The following is a 21,211-nucleotide window of genomic DNA, read 5'->3' on the forward strand; positions in this document are numbered from 1 at the left end:
GTCAGTTGAAATGCGCTATTTGTGACTCCGGGCCCAACTCTGCCACTGATTGGCCAGTCTGACATTCTTCATAATGCATAAAGAACATTAGTGAAACACATAGGCCTAACAGAAATGTGTTTGTTTGGGGACAAGTTAGTGGTCACAATACTCATTCCACAGGCGAAGGACCCCGGACACGTACAGTAAATACACCGTTTGTAAGTAACTTTTAACATACGTGAGTTTTTGTGACTCTTGGCTCTTGTCCCCTAACTAACGCTTGTTTCTGTTTCACTAACAATATTTTCACACGATAAGTCACATCACCTTATTTCCCGTTATTTCCTCTGTAAACCTAACGTTACAGCAGCCTACAAGCATGCTGTGTCAATAAATCAGCTCAGACACTGTTAGAAATCATTTAGCCTAATAACATCATGCTAGGGTGGCATGGTGATGTGGTGGTTACTGGTTAGCACTCTCGCCTCACAGCAAGAGGGTTGCCGGTTTGATCCCGGGTGTGGGAGCCCTTCTGTGCTGAGTTTGCATGTTCTCCCCATGTCAGCGTGGGTTCTCTCCGGGCAGTCCGGCTTCCTCCCACAGTCCAAAGACATGCAGATTGGGGATTAGGTTAATTGATAACTCTAAATTGTCCGTAGGTGTGAATGTGAGTGTGAATGGTTGTTTGTCTCTATGTGTCAGCCCTGCGATAGTCTGGTGACCTGCCCAGAGTGTACCCTGCCTCTCGCCTGATGTCAGCTGGGATAGGCTCCAGCCCCCCCGCGACCCTCAAGAGGATGAAGCGATTAGAAGATGAATGAACATCATGCTACAGCAGTAATAACATCAGCTTTAGTCAAACGGCTCTAGCTCTCCCGGTAAATGTCATAAACTCTAGACACATTTTCCCTGTATGTTGACATGATAATGGCCACGTTTCCCAGATCGCTCTTAGCGCTAAGAGCTTCTTAAGAACTCTCTTAAGCCTCCCGTGAAAGAAAAATGCATTTCCCAGATCGCTCTTAGCTTAAGAAGATCTTTCACTAAGTTGTAACATCGAGCTGACCCACTCTTCCCAAGTCTTCTTAGCGACCAAACGCTTACAGATCCAGCCGCAGCAGGCACATTAATATTACACTAAGCAAGGAGATGTTAAAACAGTGTGCACCGTATATATTTTGATCTATTTTATACTTCAGATTTATATTGTTTAGCATTAATTGGTGACAGAAAAGAACGAATTTCATTCTGCAGGGAAACACGTGTCCTTACTGTGCATATGACAATAAACACTTTGGGTCATTCTACGAAAATGGTGGCTTTTTGAACAGCAATTTTGACTTTCATTTCTATTATTTTTTTCAATCCAAAAGTTAATAACAGTAATAGTTAACCCCTTAAAGATTATAAATCAACACAAATGACAGCTTAATGTATTTTTATATTTTTACTACATTACATTAAGAAATGCTTGTTCTCTTTTTTTGTCACTGGTGTTACCTATGTTTTAGATGATAATTCAGGCTTTAAAGAATGTAATTTGACTATTTAATTTGCACATATAATCAAAGACAGAAAAGGTGAATAATATAATTAAGAAATTGTTTTGATAAGTATTAATATACTTTTAACACTTACGTGTACAGTTCTATTTTATGACATTTTTCCATTACTACCATTCTTTTTTTAATGTAATATTAGAAATACTGGACACTCAGTCCTCAAACTTGAAATAGCATGCACTTAAAATTTTTACTAATGAATGTAATAACAGTTAGGTAGATACCAAAAACATATTTAAATTAATTGGGCAACTCTGATACCAGAACACCAATATGGCATACAGTAACACCAGTGACAGAATGTTAAGGAATGATAAAACAAAAGATTGTTTGAAACAAATATGATCAATTTATTCAGAATATTTTCACTTTACATATTACAACACAAGTTCATTTGATATGATGAGCTCATGTTAATTCAAGGTGAATGATAAAATGACGGTTATTGGTCAAAGATTTTGACCAGAAGTTGACCGCTAAAAATGTGCTTCATAACACAAGCATTATAATGGCTAAAGTATACTTGCTGCACTAAACGCGTGCAGTTTTCATGCACGTTTGGCTGCCACGCGTATTTTGCGGTCGTTTGGCGCGTAGACTGCACACTTTGCTGCGAGGTAGCGTTACGCGTACGCGAGATGCAATATTGACATGAACACTAGAGGCGCTCGTGCGAAGTATACCTAGAGACTGTGAACGTGAGGTCGGAGGTCATCACAATGGCGGTGAATAATTTACAGACCATCTCCGATGGTGGCGGAGACAATGCCTTTTCCTCTGCCGAGATCTTAACAGCAATAAAATTATGATCTCCTCTTCATCGAGTGTCCATGTTTGTGTTTATCCGGAAATACTCTCACCTCCTTCTTCGCTTTTTGCGACCTCTGTGTCTGAGTGCTACGGTCTGCCCCTAGCGGAGACCACCAATTTCGACGTTTTGGCTGCATTGACGAATGTCCATGCCGCAGCAAGTATACCCACAGGTGCAGCACAAATCTATGATGTGCGCAAAGCACATCACGCGTAAGATGCGTACTGTATTTACAGCGTGTGCACGTCTGTCTGTCACCATTGGAGAAATGTTGTTAAGTCTCCACACACACGCGCGTTCGCATTGTTGATTCTAAGCAACCGGAAGTTTATCTGCATCACGCACACCAGTCCGCATGCATGAACGCCTCACGTAGTTTCCTTTTTCATTTTATTATATAGTCATTGAATTATAGTTGACCGGGAAAGATGATTGAAAAATCATCAAACTATAGTTGACCAGGGGATCATCGCATTGTGGGGAGACCAGCTATCAGACTGCATAATGTTTAGACTGTAATCCTAGCACCCTACCCTGTGAGCTAACTCTGCTCTCTGTGGTAATGGTACAACAAATATTTCATGCAAATACTTTCTTCCACAATACTAAAAAAACTGTATCTAGGCTACTAACTTTGTGTCCGCGTTTTTCCAATTACATCTAATAATACTTTTTTTTAAAAAAAATATATATATATAATTATATATATATCTATATAGTGTATTATTGGCTCGATGGCACCATCTACTGGATGAAAATGGAACAGAAATAGAATGAAATGGAAAGGAAACTACGTGAGGCGTTCATGCACGCGGACTGGTGTGCGCGACGCAGATAAACTACCGGTTGCGTAGTATCAAAAAATGTGAACATGCGTGTATGTGAACACAATTTCTCCAACAGTGACATGCACACGCTTTAAGTACAATACGCATCTTCTGGTTAGGCGTGAAATACAATCCGCATGTAACAACGCATGTGCACACGCACATGTACCAAAATTTACTATGTTAATCATGCAGACACACAGACGTTGCTGTGCGTGTGTCTGCTTATTTTGATATGGATAGGACTTCACAGTGGTATGAGTATGTGTGATGTGTGTGTGTGCTTGTGCCACACAGTCAGGTGCTCCTCCAAGTGCTTCCAGATACTGTGGCAAATTCCAAAAGATCTTTTCATCACTGGCAGTTTTTTTTTTTTTTGCCATATCTATAAAAAGGAAAGCCATGTGGTTACAATATTGAAACAACAATAAAATGCTTTGAACCTTACTTTTGGAAGGAAAAAAGTGAGTACAGTGTTCTGTATTGTCACTGGTGTTACCCTCATGTCACTGGTGTTACTAACTGGAACAGTAACACCAGTGACAGTAACACCAGTGACAAATCTGCAGACAAGATGGCGTATCTAAGATGGTGGCCACTCAAGGTCAAATCACATTTCTTAAATTGTAAATAAATCACATAATCATGCAATTTCATCAATTATTGTAATCAAATTCCCTTTCCCCTGACTATAAACTGTATAACACCAATGACGGATCTTAAGTCCTCACATAAAACAACTACCTAAAGCACAAAATTGTTAAAATGTGAAGAGGAACTGAAGACTCACCTTGCACCTGAAAGATGGCCACTCCTCCAATGAATCTTTGAACCAGGAAGAAGTTGGAAAGGAAGTTGTAGTTTTTCCAAGGTGGTGGTTTTTAAATACGGTAACACCAGTGACATGAAATCAAGGGACGGCTATTTATTGTAAATTATTTATAATATTAATACTTTTTTTTTAGATTTTTAAAGTAGTCTGCTGACTAACTATAACATATTCCTTTTGTATTATGACATTTAAATGGGAGAAAATCATGTATTTTAATTCTAAAAATGGCACTAAATCATGACTCCTTACCCGAGGGACAAGCAAATTTAATGGCACTGATAATATTCAACAATAAAAAAAAGATTTGCAATATATCTGTCTTATTTGTCATTTATTAACAATGAAACACTTACATTAAAACAAAGCATGTATATTTTGTGTCATTTTCTGAGACTTTTGGGTGTTTTTCCTGGGGAATAAGGAGGGGACAGGAAAGCCACCATTTTCATAGAACGACCCCTTTGAATCTTCAATCTACATGTTTTATGAAGACCCTGTGTGCGCTCAAAGCTGTGGCACAAGTTACGCACCGAAATCTGGTGGAAGAAAAATAATAATAGGACGAAAAATAAGTAGCCTATGAGGAATAACAAGTGTGTTCCTGTATGTACCAGAACACCAATATGGCATACAGTAACACCAGTGACAGAATGTTAAGGAATGATAAAACAAAAGATTGTTTGAAACAAATATGATCAATTTATTCAGAATATTTTCACTTTACATATTACAACACAAGTTCATTTGATATGATGAGCTCATGTTAATTCAAGGTGAATGATAAAATGACGGTTATTGGTCAAAGATTTTGACCAGAAGTTGACCGCTAAAAATGTGCTTCATAACACAAGCATTATAATGGCTAAAGTATACTTGCTGCACTAAACGCGTGCAGTTTTCATGCACGTTTGGCTGCCACGCGTATTTTGCGGTCGTTTGGCGCGTAGACTGCACACTTTACTTCTAACACCATGTTCAGGTATTTATTGGTATAACTGCAAACCACTCATGAACCACGCAGGCTTCAGGTACTTGAGCAACCCTTTAATTGTTCCCCTGCAACACAATACAGCAGGCACACAAATAAAATGAATCATCATGACTATCATTTATCATAATTTGTCCGCACATATCCCACATCTGCATACACATATGAGATCGTTTACTGCATCCAAAAAATGCGTCAGGCCACAACAGAAACATATCCATCCTCCAAATCTGCGACATTCAGGGGCTGTCCACACCAACCCGGGTATTTATAAAACCGTGACTCTTTGCTCACGGTTTGGCCTTTCATCCACATGTAGGCTAACCGCAGTTTTGGGCCCCCTGTAACCGGAGTTATTTGTAACCGGAGTCCAGGGTGAACTTTTTGGAAAAGTCCGGTGTCAGCAGTCATGTGTGGACAGGACAACCGGAGTTATTTTGTCTCGTCTCCATTGTATGACGTCACAGTGTGCGACGTAAACAGAAAAAAGCTGTGTCAATAGGTTCGTTCGAGATGAGCCAGTCCTGCGCAGATTAGATCACCGGCGATCGGCGCACAATGCATGCCGGTTAGTTTTGTGTCCGACTTCATCCCGACTTGCTCTGACGTATTACAAAAGTGGACGGTGATAAAACCGCGAGAGCGAGGCGGCCGCAGTTTTTAGAGCCAGGCGCTGCAGTTGCTCTCCACAGACTGCACCGCCTGGCTCTCACCTGATCTAACAGCTGATTGGTTCAGATGCCGACTCAACAAGATGACGTTTTAGATAAACTACTCATTTTTGTTGAATTCTAGAGATTAAGATTGTATTTGTCTGACCTGAAGGTTTATTCTGTGAACAGAAAACATGTTGTGTGACTGATGGTGAAAACAAACTGATATGGGTCTGATCACTTTTTTAATGAACTGACATCATTCCAGACAGGATGTAAGTGTGTCTGCGACTTCCTGTACGGACTGAAGGCTGCTGGAAACTGTCGGGAAACTGTCCGACTTCACCGCAGCTTTTTGTCACCGCCCCCGGCTGCGGCCGCCTGCTCTCGTCTACTTTTCAGGCGAGGCGCAGTTCATCTCGAACGAGCCTATTACCCGATTCAGTGTGTGCGAGGATGGACCTAAACATTTTTGGATTTTTGTTGGGAGGGGCAGGGGAAGCACGCACACTTATCAATGATTAAGGATTTGATTTGAAGTTATTTTATAATAACATGCAGTTATAAGAGAACTAGAATGGATGAACACGGCATCTTTATTGTTAAGAAAATGAAACTTTGATAACTAAATCAAGCGAGAAATTATGCATAATAAATGAAGACAGTGACATATTTTCAATAAAAAAACAATGAGTTGAACGTTCATTTCAAGCTTTTGTAGTACAGCGAATTTCAGAATTGTGCGAGTGCGGACGGAGAGTGGGCGGCAGTGTTTGATGCAGGAAACTCGATATGGACTTGAAAATCAATTTCAGAGTAGGGGTGTTTCGGAATGGAGGGCTGTCCCCTGTTGGGACATTGTGCATGCACAGCCCTTCACCACCTGGATCCTAAAATAAACACCTGTTTTATTACATAGGCTAATCATTCCGTGTTGCGCCATTCATTAAGATCCTATATTTCATTCATTCAAGAATTGTGGTTTAATACTCTTAATTATAACAGCCAACTTATTGAAAAATGTCGGGTTTAAATCGGGCTCGGGCCCATAATTACAGTTAATTGGACAAGCCGGGCCGGGAGGGGGTCCGGTAATTACGTTTTACTGCCTTCTGATTGGCTACAATGGCCTTACAGTTAGGAGTTATATCGCCACCTATTGCTTTGGCATGTGTATTACATCGCGTGATCGTGGAATTTGCGGCAAATTCCACGATCACATTTTTATTACACCGCTCATATGGACGCAGATTTTTTTTAAAAACTGGAGGCCAAAAATGTTCGGTTTTAAAAATACCCATGCTCATGTGGACGAGGCCTCAGATATCAGGCAACTGACAGGTGTAATTGAGCTCAGCTGGAACCTATGGCAAGCCGTTTTAACATAAGTTTGACTATCCGGAACCACCATTATAGATATCTATAACGTCATGTTGACTAGTAGTAATGTCATTGTGACTAGTATGAATTTTAATTTAAGATATCTGTAATGTCATTCTGACTAGTCAAAACTGAATTACAGATATCTGTAATGTCATTCTGACTAGTCAAAACTGAATGACAGATATCTGTAACGTCATTTTGACTAGTCAAAACTGAATGATAGATATCTATAACGTCATTCTGACTAGTCAAAACTGAATCAAAAAGTCAAACCCCATACACATGAATGGCAAAAATAGTTTGAATCTTACTAGTCAAAACTGAATTACAGATATCTGTAACTGTAGTTTTGACTAGTCAGAATGACATTATAGATATCTGTAATTCAGTTTTGACTAGTCAGAATGACGTCATAGATATCTGTAATTCAGTTTTGACTAGTCAGAATGACATGACAGATATCTTAAATTCAAATTCATACTAGTCACAATGACATTACTACTAGTCAAAATGACGTTATAGATATCTATAATGGTAATTCCGGATAGTCGGACTTAGTGATTAAATGTTAAAACGGCTTGCCATACACTGTCCTCCAGTGGTCACAGTGTATAATGACACCTTTGTCTCGTTTTCAGTGATTATTTTAAAAGTGTTCATTGGAAAATTTGGTATGCTATCTTCTATTTTTTTTCTATTTAACCTTATAAATCTCCTGATGTAGCTCTCGGTCGTTCTGATGCGGGGCAATGGTTGGCATCTGGCTTCATATCACTGTAGGCTACACTGCTGTAAGGTGGCCACAATGTGAAACTGCGTCTCTGTTTAATGTAATTATTTGAATTTATTTATTCAACAGCAGAATTATTTCTTCTTTAGTTGTTTCCTTTTATTTTTAGCCCTTACCTGATTAAATTTTGCTTTTATTTCACGTTGCTCTTTAAGTCAAATCTGCATTACAAGTATTTCCAAAAGAGCAGTGGTTACTCACTATGAACATCGCTAGGAACACACAAGATTACAAGTATAGGCTACAGTACTGATAACTGGCCGACTCCACGCCACAAGCATAAAGTAGACACAATATCACGGTAAAACTAAAATAATATGCTACTTCCGCAGCAGACATAATTGTAATATTTATTATCGAGGGAAAAGTAAAAGACGGCCTTGTATATTCATTCTATTTGTGGTTTTGATTTAAAAGTTGCAGTTTCGTTTTCAATAGTTTGCTGTCGTAAATTAAAAATATAAACGGACTGAGCTGTCTTCGTTCAACTAGACGGTAGGTGGCAGTAGCGGGTGAAGAACAGCTGTGGAGCTGCTCAGTTGTTGCAGGAAGTTGCGCAGACGACTGGCCAGGCACCATGGCGCCCCTAGACTTGGATAAATATGCAGAGATTGCAAAACAGTGTAAATACCTCCCAGAAAATGACCTCAAGGTAAGTGTGACTTTATAGCAATTATTTTGATTGACACATGTGATAAGCTTATAATAGTAGCGGTAGCTCGCTACTGTCTTATGCTGTAACAGCGTAATTAACTGTTAGCTAACGTTAGCTAGCTAAGTTAGTTATGTTAGCATGTTGAGTTAATCTTAGCCAGGAAGTCAAAACCGCTAAAAGAAACCGTACAGCGTAGCTACGTTTGCTCAGTACAAGTCCAGCTATCCTGTAAACTGTTATCGAAGCAGAAATGCGAGTGCTCTGCCCTTGTAACGTTATGCTATTATCTGCTGACAAGATATCCACAGTGAGCTAGCTAATGATGCTGACTGACTGTCATGATGGTGGGATGACAGCCGATCGTTTATTACCAGTGTGGTGCTTCTAGAATTGACCCAAACAGCCACACAGGGAGTTTTCTCATATATGGGAAGGCAGTGACATACCTGGTAGACCGCTGGGTCGTGGACAAACTACACAAATTATTAAATAAGTCGTATTTAGCCTAATTCCTGTGTTTCGGATTTACTTGCGACCATGTTAACTGGCGACTTTCAGCCGAATGCGTCTGTGGTTGTCGTAGTGACAACAGTTGTTTTCAACCAGGAAGAGAGTACGTAGCTGTCCTCATGAATGCCTCTGTTCAGTATTACATTACAATATTAAAACATAGCCAATCTGATTTATCTTTGGACTCTTGTTAGAGGAAACCAGTCATGCACTTACACTTAGTCACGTTTTGAATCGCACTTGTGACGGAATGTTGAAAACAGGAAGAGAGCAAGTTGCTTTTCCTGTATTTTTAACCCATGTCTCTGAAAAAAAAATCAAATCAGGCCCACACATTTTCGCCCTTGGTACTTGTTTCAATAAACGTGCCATATTAAAGAACGGTTAAGTCCTTTGAAACGTGAAAAGGAGAACATTTTGACGGGATTCGAGCTCACTCCGTTATGGGAAAATGAATGAAATACGCATGACTGTCTTAGTGCACCACTATCCTGACAACTGCCAACGGCCATACACCCTAAAAATCCGACAGCCCAGTCAACTATGTCTTAAAATGGGAGGCAGCCAGATCAACTTGTGACCACACTGTCCATGCACTTACGAACATTTTAGTATTTCAGTGGTTTCCTATACAAAAGGCAGCTGTTGAAACCCAGGTAATTCATAAAGGTAAAATTGATTGTAGTGCTACAGATCAATAAAGCCAGTATTTATGTAATCATGTGGAAATAGTTTATTAAAAAAAAACAAAAAAAAAAAACAGCAGCTCTATAACAGATTTATCTCAAAGATAAATTATCTCTTTATGTTGTAGCCTTCAGGCAATAAAAGGCATACATAAACACTGGACTATGTATATGGTATGGTCAAAGCGTTTTAGAGTTCTATGCAATCCACCCACCTGATCTCACATCACACTGTTGTATCTCAGGAAGTTTTGGGAATAATGCACTTCTCCTTTATGCCGAAATAATTCATCCTAGATGTTAACATTTTTGTTAGTAAGCAGGCTACCGTTAACTTGTTTGTCCAGTTTTTGAACAGAGTTTGTTGATTAATTTTCCCCTTTCATCACACAGCATTTGATAGTGTAGTCAGTACTATCGCAAAGTGGGATAATGGGTTAAGTGTGACAGTTAAGCTTAATCATTTTTTCTTTACGTGTATATACCTCCATTCCTAAAAGTCAGCACACATAAGCAAATATGTGATTGAAAAAAGTAACATGGCTGTGACATCACTTCCAGGGGCATGACACGCTATATTTACAACATTGCAGTGAACTGCAATGGAAAGTAAAATGCCACAGTGTTCTGAGGTGAATAATGGTAAGGTTATAAACATCGAAGAACAACTTATGGATAGTTTGTAATTGTTGCATATTTTATTTCTTTTGTCATGTAAGCAAGTGTGAAGAAGTCTTTTTTGGCCACAGGGCACTTTATGGACCCAGAAGTTGTAATTCCACTGTTTGGCCATTATGAAAATTGGTTTTTGGGGCCTGGTACTAGCCCAGCAGTAAACTGGCAACATGTCAGGATGCTTCTTGAAATTTCTTGGGCACATCAATGCTCCCAAAGTGAAAGTTTAGATTTTTGTCAAAAACATACAATTATTGATTTTTAAAATTAGCACAGGCCTCTCAGTCATATAAAAATAATAACTCCTCAGTGTATTTATACTTAAAGGAGAAAAAACTCTTAGTTTTGATGATGCTAAAGCCTTTCCCCCCACCACCCTGCTAGAGCAACTAGGCCTTGGCAGAGGGCTTGCATTAGTATAACCTGAAAACCCTGCAGTAAAGTTTGTTTTTCTTTGGATTAATTTACTTCATCAAAAGATGTGTAACATAATTACATAATTTTAGTTGTTTCATTGCCACTGGACAGGTATAGGGGGTCACCCTGCCATAAAGAGCTGGTTGCCTTAAAATAATCTTACTAGTCTGGACTCACAGGAGGACAAAGGAAACAGTGTTTCAGGGGCTTTTCCCTGACAAGGAGAAGATTTTGGGGAAAACGTTGAATACCTATAATTCTGTCATTAAACGTTATCCCATTTAAATGCATGAACTATCAGTGCTGAATGATGACTGAATCCTCATTGCTTATTTCTACGTATTCTATGTTTTCATATACAGAGGTTGTGTGACTATGTGTGTGACCTTCTGCTGGAGGAGTCCAACGTTCAGCCCGTTTCCACTCCTGTGACAGTATGTGGTGACATACATGGACAGGTAGAAACAATTATGTATTGTTGAACATAGTCTGTAGTTTACATTAGCATGTGAGATCTCTATTTACGATGGGGTTTTGATTTTGATCTGTTGTACACATAAAATGTAATACCTCTACTAAATTAGTATCTCTTTGTGCCTCAGTTTTATGATCTGTGTGAACTCTTCCGAACTGGTGGCCAGGTTCCAGACACAAACTACATATTTATGGTTTGTACATTGAAATCAGTTAAACTTGAAAGACAGTTCTGTTTAACTGCTGTTATGGCAAAGGGTTGTTAATAAAGCTCTGTCTTCAGGGTGACTTTGTTGACCGAGGATATTACAGTTTGGAGACGTTCACCTACCTGTTGGTGCTGAAAGCCAAATGGCCCGACCGCATCACACTTCTGCGTGGGAACCATGAGAGCAGACAGATCACCCAAGTTTACGGCTTTTATGGTGAGATTTGACTGATGGCAGATGGTGATCAGTTTTTGGCCAGCTGCACACTGAATTTTCACCAATCTCAAATCCTGGACAGTATCACACCTTTCCATTTGAAGTAAGTAACTAAGTGCTTTTTTGTCTTACAGATGAGTGCCAGACCAAGTATGGGAATGCAAACGCTTGGCGTTACTGCACCAAAGTGTTTGATATGTTAACGGTTGCAGCTGTAAGTACTGACGTGTTACTGTACCGTGTATGGCTGGGCGATATGGAGAAAATCAAGTATTACAATGCTTTTGACCAAATACCTCAATATCAATATTGCAGGGTTGACTAGTGGTGCGTTCACAAAATATTTAAAAAAAGAAACATTTGATAAATAATCATCAGTAATGCTGATATGAAGACTAACTGGGTAAAGGCAAGTAATACAACAGCTAGAACAGCCTGGTGTTGACAAATGACATCACCTTACTGTAATGCAGCCTTTTAAACAAGGAAAAGACAACACTCACAATATTACAATATCCAAAATCCAAGATGATGTCTAGTCTCATATCCGCATATATTGCCCAGCCCTAGTGTTTTGTGTTTATTTGTTTTGTTTTTTTCTTCAAAAGTGACAAAATAAATGACGTTCAAATCCTGTAATGAGGCTCATGTTTAGTTATTTAAGCAGCTGAACTACATGCGCATCAGCTTTTAGTTATTGAAATGTTATGATACATTTTGAAATGAGGTTCTTTCCCTAGTCCTAAAGGCTGTATTGCATAATATGATGCTGTTATCTGAGCTGCTTTAGGTGAAAGAAATGAATAGTCTCTGCTTGCTGCTCAACCATCTTTTTACATTACTGTTTTTTAGAAACTAATATATTGTTTAGATTCAGCCTTGACTCAGATTCGCATCATGCCCTAACTCTTCTATTTTGTGTTATTTTTTGTCAGCTGATGGACGAGCAGATCCTGTGTGTCCATGGAGGCCTCTCCCCAGACATTAAAACTCTCGATCAAATTCGAACCATTGAGCGGAACCAGGAGATCCCCCACAAAGGAGCATTTTGTGATCTGGTGTGGTCAGACCCTGAAGACGTGGACACCTGGGCCATCAGCCCCAGAGGAGCCGGCTGGCTCTTTGGTGCAAAGGTCACTAATGAGGTAGGTTGCCTTTACTTTGATTGAGTTACGTGAATACACATGCACACTAAGGTTAAACTGTGTACTGTATTTATGAAAGTAACAAGGAATTCAATTATTAAAGTCCAGAGAATCTAGAAGGAGCAAATACGTACCTGTGCTGCTTTATTTTATTTTATTTTATTTTTATTTTTATTTTACAATGGAGTCACAGAAGAAAGTGCAAGGCAGAAAAAATGTATTTCTGTGAAACTACAAAAGGTAACATTGTCAAAGCCCATTTACCTACACAATGTTAGGGTATTTATTTGCACACCTTTCTGAAAAATATATCAGTGAATAAAATCAGTGCATACAACTTGAATTTTCACTCCACTAAATTATGGCATTTATTGTATTTACCCCAAAGTAGATTTTGTCTGTCCTAATGCACATGCAGTAACATATATTAAGCCAGTTACAACAAGCAATGTTACTCATGACAACAACAGCTATGTGGTAGTGGTAGTGTACAATAATAGTGGGTCACTGCATTGTTAATGTCTTGCTGTAGCAGGTGCTCCTTAATAAAGCTCATAAACACACTCAGATATTGGCACTTGAGACTAGGGCTGCACGATATTGGGAAAAATTGACAGCGGCGCGCCACGCTGCTGTTTTTTTCTTTTCTTTTTTTTTTTTTTTTCGTCTTAGCTCTTTAGAAACTACCGTTATATTATTTGGTGCTACGGATGCTTCTTCATAACCAGGTCAATTCACACACTTGAGAGTGAAGCATATAAGAGGAGAGGAAAGGGCTCCGTCTTATCTCTTCATAAACTAAAGTTATATTATTTTGTGCGACGGACACTTCATATAATAACATAAAATTATACTATTTATCGTGTTATACGGTGAAAAGTTTCACCTTATAACGTGATGACTTATATTGTTTACACGATGGCATGTCATTTCTGTCTCTACATGGTCGTGCCTTTACAATTCTCCTCTGCTCTCTTTATTGTGCACGGCGAAGTTAGGCCCCAATATGCGCGCGCATACACACACACGAACATGTGCACACGTGCGCACACACACACACACACACACACACACACACACACACACACACAGGTGAGCACACTAGAGTGCGGCTCGGGCCGCATTTTCCCGAGTCCGAGACACTTATAACTGAGCCAGGCCCGAACCCAGCACTGTGCACACAGTCAATGGAGCGGAGCCTGTGTTGCGTTCAGGCGTTGACACATAAATAACAAATTCCAGCACTCGAATAGGCAGTTTATTCTTTATTCCACTAAATTAGACACATTTTGTTGGTCAGTCATTAAAACGGAAGCGAGTTTTACGCGCATCACTCGGCAATTCAAACGTGCATGCTTAATTTAATTAGGGCAAGCCACATAAATGTTGCACACGTGTGCATCGCGATGGTGATGCTTAAAAGATATATCGTTCAGGCCTACTTGAGACCCAGTAAAATGACATGTTCGGGTACATCTCGTAGATGTTTACACTCCACAAATGTACACAGATACTGGCTTGAGCTTATTTCCATGATAAAAACTCAGCTGTTGGTTTGTTACAGCTTCTGTCGTTGGATTCTATGGCTGTAGACTACATTCATCTATTCAGGCCAAGGCTACAGAGCCTTTTGATGGTGACAGCAGACCAGTATCTCTCCTGTCCACTGATACATAGTTAATAGGTCCAGGTGATACTGGAGTGCCATTTTGGGAAGACTTCTCTGATTCAGTGGCCTTTTGCAAAGTGTTGTCTGTTTGTGGGTCCACAAACAGACTGTTTGTGCACATATCGGCATGTTTGGTTGGGGTGTGATTTATTCTTGTATATCCCCACAAAATCCCATTAAAAAACCTTGTTAAAAAGAAAGCAAGAGAAAACAGTGAGTTAGAGAGAGGGGCAAGCATAAAAGTGAAACTTAACGGAAACCGAGACAGGTTTAGTTGGTCTGTGTTTTACTTTATTACTTACTAGAATAAAAGATAAAAATGTCAAACTAAGCAACACTCAGGTTATGTCTACACAGCAGATTTCATGCACTACTGTATGCCGAAATGTCTGCAGTGACTGAATCTGCAACCACATTAGAAATATCAACAAGTTGATTTGTCTGTCACTCACAACAGCAGGGTATTCATCACCTCTGCCATGTAAGTATTTGGGCTATCTGCCTCCCTGCCTCTGGGACTGGAATAGCCCAGTCAAAATGGCTAGTGAGAGGCCACTGTTCATACAAAATTTAGCGTGTGTACACAGGTTTTTAAAACATGGGTAATCCTGCTAACAATAGGCTCTAGACTCCTTTCCCATTGCCTGTAGGCCAGAGCTGTGCACATGGCTCTGCAGCAGACAAGTATGGTAGACAGTAGACAGCAGCACGGAGGAAAGAAAACTTAATTTGACGTTTGTCATTTGACCCGGGTCTGAATGCCGATAAAAAACACTCCCACTGCATTAAAAAGCCAGACATTAGCGAGTGTTAGTGGGATTTTTGTGCAGTGGGAAAGAGGCTTAAAGGGATAGTGCACCCAAAAATGAAAATTCAGCCATTATCTACTCACCCTCATGCTGAGGAAGGCTCTGGTGAAGTTTTAGAGTCCTCACATCCCTTGCGGAGATCAGCGGGGGGAGCGGCTAGCACAACTAATGGCAGACGGCGCCCCAGACTAACGTCCACGAGCACAAAATTGAATCCACAAAGTATCTCCAACATGCTCATCCGTAGTGATCCAAGTGTGCTGAAGCCCCGACATAAAAAGTTGTTTCGAAAAACATCATATGAACTCTGTTTGTAGCCTCGCTGTAGCCTGTAGCTATCAGCGAGACCAGCGAAAGCATGAGCTTTGCTTACCTGTGTTTACATCATGTGACACGTGCACTGCAGGGGGAGACAACGGTAACCACAGTAGCTAAAGGATAATTTGCACTACGGTCTTTTAGCAAAGGACAGCCCAACATGTCTGAAGACTTTGAAATTGAGGAGGAACAGCATTTCTTTGTTGAGCCGTATTTGTTTGAGCCCGAGTATACGCACGGAACTCAGGCTACTGGACGAAGCAGCCGCCACAGCTCATGAGCCTAACCTTCAGCCAGCCGCAGAATACCAGAGTCGAGCACTGGAAACCTGGTGGTGTAGTTGTTTCAAATGCAAAGCAATGCCAACGGATGAGGAAAGTCTTTGCTGCTCAGACTGGGAATTGGTGATGCCTGCACTTGAGAATCTGGACATCAGTACTGACGAGACTGCTGCTCTTCAGAGACCATGCATCACTGATCACCCTGAGCGCGCACACGTGAGCGCGGAGCACAGAGAAGCAGTCAGAGCTAGATAATGGCTGAATTTTCATTTTTGGGTGCACTATCCCTTTAAGGCTTGTTATTTCATATTGTGCAAAATGTTAAAGGGCCTTAAATAAATGACAACCCTGGGCTGCCTGCATCAATGGAGCTGTGTATTTGACACTGTTAATATAAAATAGAATTTATTATGGGTCATCAGTTTCACATTAATCACTTGCAAGGATTCTTTTCCATGTAGACATTACAAATTGTAACTTAAGAGAGGATTCATCAGCGTCTTCTCAACCACATAGAGAGTGCTCTGTTCACCTGTTTGGTATCATCTAGTATGAACTGTCACAGACTGGCTGGGTGATGAAATTGGAAACTGTTACTGATTAGGTTACTGATGAAATGATCAGTTGCAGGTGTATGTATACATATATATATATATACACTATCTCCTTATAATCAGGTAGGTAGACCTTAATGGCAAAAGACATGAAAAACTAATATTGGAACTTTTATTAAAAACTTGCAAAGGCATTTGCAGTGAATTCTGATATATATATTTTTTGGTAGCCAAACCTCATCCTGCAGTGATACACATTTTGCTTTGGGGGCACCTTTGAAAATATTGTACTCCCTGGAAGTAGAAACTGCTTTGAGCCACACTTTCATTTTCCTCTTGTTGCTGTTTGTGACTGCCAAGAATGATTGCAATTCAGTAATGAAAACTGCTTTGTGGCTTCTCTCTGTAATGTAAGAATATTTTCTAGATTCCATAAAGAACCTAAGTGTCCAGCCTCAGCCTTACAAGCATAGAGGATTTCTTCCATCTGGTTGCCAATGTGGCTACAGGTCAACTGGTGTTGACAGTGCAATTATATAATAGCTACTGAAAAATGAGTAATAATTGCTGTCTTTTTTTCGTTAATTATATATTCATAGATAGAATTTCACTTAGTATGACACATGCAAGTTAATGTGACATGAACAAAGCAATTGTTTACTGATGTTAATTTATGTACCTCTGTGCATTAAAGTTCTTAAGATACAGACAGCTGCCTCTTACTGACCTTTGGAATCACCAAAGGAAGTAAGAGGCGATGTGTATTCACACTGGCGGTGTTTTTATGCCTTAGCACTGGTGATAGCCATGGCCGGAGGCATTGTGTTTTCAGGTTGTTCATCCCATTCTTGTTCAATATCTCAACAACACCTTGAGGGAACTTTTCAAATTTGGCATAAATGTCCACTTGGACTCAAGGATGAACTGATTAGTTTTTGGTGGTCATAAGTCGAAGGTCAAAGTCATTGTGACCTTGTCTGTCTTATTCTCGTGAACATGATATCTCAAGAACACCTTGAGGGATTTTCTTCAGATTTGGCACAAACATCTACTTGGACTCAAGGATGAACTGATAAGTCAAAGGTCAAGGTTACTGGGACTGGGATAACAAAATATGTGTTTGGCCATAACTCTACATAACACTAAAAATGACAAAATTTGACACAGATGATGAAGTGATCACATTTTATATCTAAAAGGTCAACTTCTCTATGACATCATAATGTTGTGCAAAAGTACTTTCCTGGCCATTACTCACCACCATCGGTTAGGAACATAAGGGGAGACATTTGGTCAGATACTAACTTGGTGAGTCTAATCTTGGGTGTCCACCTTAAAACTGTGCTGATTGTATAGTGTCTGTGCTGTCAGGGGGAAGATGTGGGTGAAACATTCGTGTTCACAGACATGGACATAAACGGTAACTGCAACTTCAGGGTTTGTAGAGACATACAACTGCAAAGAGGTAATTCTAGTTAGTTTTTTTAACATATTTTTTGCTTTCTCCCTGTCTTTTGTTTGTTTCTTTCTTCCAAACTACAGTTTGTTCACATCAACAACCTGAAGCTGATCTGCAGGGCGCATCAGCTCGTCCATGAAGGCTACAAGTTCATGTTTGATGAGAAGCTGGTCACAGTGTGGTCAGCACCTAACTACTGCTATCGCTGCGGCAACATCGCCTCCATTATGGTCTTCAAAGACGCGAACACAAGAGAGCCAAAGCTCTTCAGGGCAGTGCCTGACTCTGAGAGGGTCATTCCACCACGAACGACAACACCTTATTTCCTGTAAGCACATAAAAACCAAAACCGTGCAGCCATTTGTTCACTGCACAGATGGTGACTGCGACAGTGGCATCAGCACTTGTGAACCCATATGAATTTTGTATTGTACATTTAGAGTATTTGCAGTGCATATATTGGTGCCAACTGTTGTTCCCACTTTGGCATTTAATGCCATTATTCTGCAGCTAAGATCACACTGAGATATTACAGCTGTGTAAGTTGGCTAAACAGTATGGCTGTGCTGTTGAAGTGTTTGAAGGAATGATTGAAACAACACAGAAGTCAGCTAACCCTTGTAAAATGTTCATATTTATAAATCTCAATTTTACTTTACTATAGAAACTCACTCTGCTGAGCAAATTGCAGGTGCAGTGTTATATACAACATTTCATTTATTTTGTTATGGTGATATGTGAAAGCTAGGTGTAACATAATAAAGCACTGCACAAAAGCAAAACATACATCTACTCTGACAAATTTCAGTAGAGGTATACACTTAGTATTATTATGTAATCTCATAAATAAACGTGAATCTGAGAGTTGATGTGTAAAAAATGACTATATCAAATGTTAGATTTCTGTACTGTTAAGCCTGTGGTACCGTAAAAGCTTCTCTGATTTCCAGTTTGAAATCCGATGTAATTATTATTTTCCTGAGTGTCGCCATGCTGTTTTTAAATAAAGAAATCCAAAAATTGGAAAAAAGTAAACATCATAACTTTGGCGCAAAAACAACACTATGCTTCATCATAATAGATAACCTATATTATTGGGTAGGAAACAGCATTATCTTATAACATCAGCCTATTCATGACATAAAAACAATGAGAGGAGTTGCATTTTATGGTATTGCAATCAGATCATATCACTTGATTTAAATTCCACTTTTAAATTTTGATTTAATTCCTCTGAGAAAAAAAACTAAAGGAAATTGACATTTTTAAAGTTTGGATTGTTATTTAAGATATGAACTTTAACAAAAAACCTCACTTTATAGTGGCACGGTGAAGAGCCTTTACTCTCTGCTAAAACAGCCTCGTCTGTATTAGAAAAGTACGCAGTTAAAACAGCAAGAGCTAAGAGAACAATGACCAAGTATCAGGGAGGAGAAAACAATGAATTGGTTAACAAGTGAAGCCTATTAAGTGTGTATGGTTGTTTAAAAGAAATTAAAAAAAAGCAATATGGACAAAGAATTCTATTAAAAGTCACTAAAATGGGGAAACTCATCTGTGATGATATACTCACAGACTCAAAATTGATCCAAATTGCTCATTTTAAACAAACTTCCTGCAGTTGTTGCATTCACTATTTCCCTTTTTCCACCAAATAAGTTCTGGTTCTTAAACCAGTTGTAATCAAGATTCTTGGAACCTTGGTGCTATCTAGTGAATCAGCCCGTGTTTTCAACAGTTTTGAGCAGAACCAGAATAAACAAGGATGTGTCATTAACAGAGAGGACTGCACAATACACAGTGGAAGTGAACAGTAAAAGGAAGATGGTGGATTGCACTGATTACCTGAGAACTTTTGTTGTGTTATCACAGATATTAGTTTTTACCCAAAAAGACAAGCATGGACCAGCTGTTAATGATAAGAAGACCTAGAAGACTATTATATATGAGACTCTTTCCAAGCTGTAGAATATTACTGGCCCACTGATGTCGTCAGGGTTCACACTTCAGGTTAATTTAGATGGTGTTCTCCTGTAATGTGTTATGTTGTTGTTTGAGCAATATCCCAATATAATGATAGAGTATGACAGAAAATTCACAGGTTCTTTTGTGAAGAAGTGCTGGATTTCACCTAATTGATATGAGCAAGGATGGAAAAGCAGTCAGTCATTTCCATTCATATTTTCAAAGGCAGCTTTCTTTTCAGGTTCTGAAGTTTCCTCATATGTGTTTGTGGTTTTAGCTCTGCAATAAGAAAACAAACACATTAACAATAAACCAAAACATCAACAAATACTATGTAATGATAATGTAAGTCAAAACATTAAAGGAAATGAACTAGCTATTCAACAACACAAATGTTAGAAGTGGGGACAGGAATATATGCATCAAAATAGGGAATAACCTCCATAGGCAGGTGGAATGTAACTAAGTATATTTATTTAAGTACTATTTGAGGCACTTATACTTTGAGATTTCCATTTCATGCTACTTTGTACTTTTCCTTCTCTACACTTTGAAGGCAAATATTCGATCGATTCGAAATGAGTTAATTAAATTGTGATTTTATTATGGATTAAACTACTGAGCAGTATATAATGTCATTAAAATGGGCTCCACCTCTACCAGCATCACTATCAATACATCACTATTAACACAAAATACTGTTTGAAGGAGATTTTCCCTCACATGCAATTAGTTTGGTACAGGAAAGGCAGGAATTTCACTTGTCCAAGCCACTGCTGCATGAAGCATTTCTCAGACATTGATATTTGTTGTTTGACCTCTCTACTAATAAACATGTTTTAATTAATGGTATAAAGAAATCATAAGCAGCTAAGAAAAGATATTGCTAGTATGCCTACACCAACAGCTTGAATCAGGGGACCTGATCCCTGCTAAGCCCATTTCCTAACTGAAAGCTGCTCCTCACTCATCTTAACAGATCAATCCTGGAGGGGTGGGGACTGTTCTAGCTCTGACAGGTCTGGAGGCGACTAAAGCAAACACAAGCAAAGAGAGGGAGATAAAACAAACAGATAAAAAAGGACATGAATAAAAAGAAAAGGCAAATACATTAAAGTCTGCCCTGACTCAGCTGTCCTGACTCACCCCAGTTCCACCCCTGTGCCGCTTCAACCTCAGGACCCTACCAGAGATGCCTTCAAAGAGCATGGTAGTTTTTTTTCATCCCCCTTTCTAACTTCCTTTCTTTTCTTCCTTTCCCCTCTTAATTTCTCTCTTAATTTTAATCTTCCTATTGTAAGTACTTCTTTTAGTTGTTACTGTCTCCCCCTTTTGCTCCCT

General features: G+C 39.3%; 1 protein-coding gene across 1 annotated transcript; it reads left to right on the forward strand.

Moving 5' to 3' along the window:
• Positions 1–8,324: 8,324 nt before the first annotated feature.
• LOC117251929 (serine/threonine-protein phosphatase 6 catalytic subunit) lies at positions 8,325–18,935 on the forward strand. The gene is made up of 7 exons (XM_033618505.2): positions 8,325–8,480; positions 11,134–11,229; positions 11,374–11,439; positions 11,529–11,670; positions 11,805–11,884; positions 12,606–12,815; positions 17,989–18,935. Exons 1-7 carry the CDS (start codon positions 8,406–8,408, stop codon positions 18,235–18,237), a joined length of 918 nt encoding a protein of 305 aa, XP_033474396.1. The 5' UTR covers positions 8,325–8,405; the 3' UTR covers positions 18,238–18,935.
• The last annotated feature ends 2,276 nt before the right edge of the window (positions 18,936–21,211 follow it).

The sequence above is a fragment of the Epinephelus lanceolatus genome, chromosome 9 (genome assembly GCF_041903045.1).
Source record: "Epinephelus lanceolatus isolate andai-2023 chromosome 9, ASM4190304v1, whole genome shotgun sequence".
Taxonomy (NCBI): Eukaryota; Metazoa; Chordata; class Actinopteri; order Perciformes; family Serranidae; genus Epinephelus; species Epinephelus lanceolatus.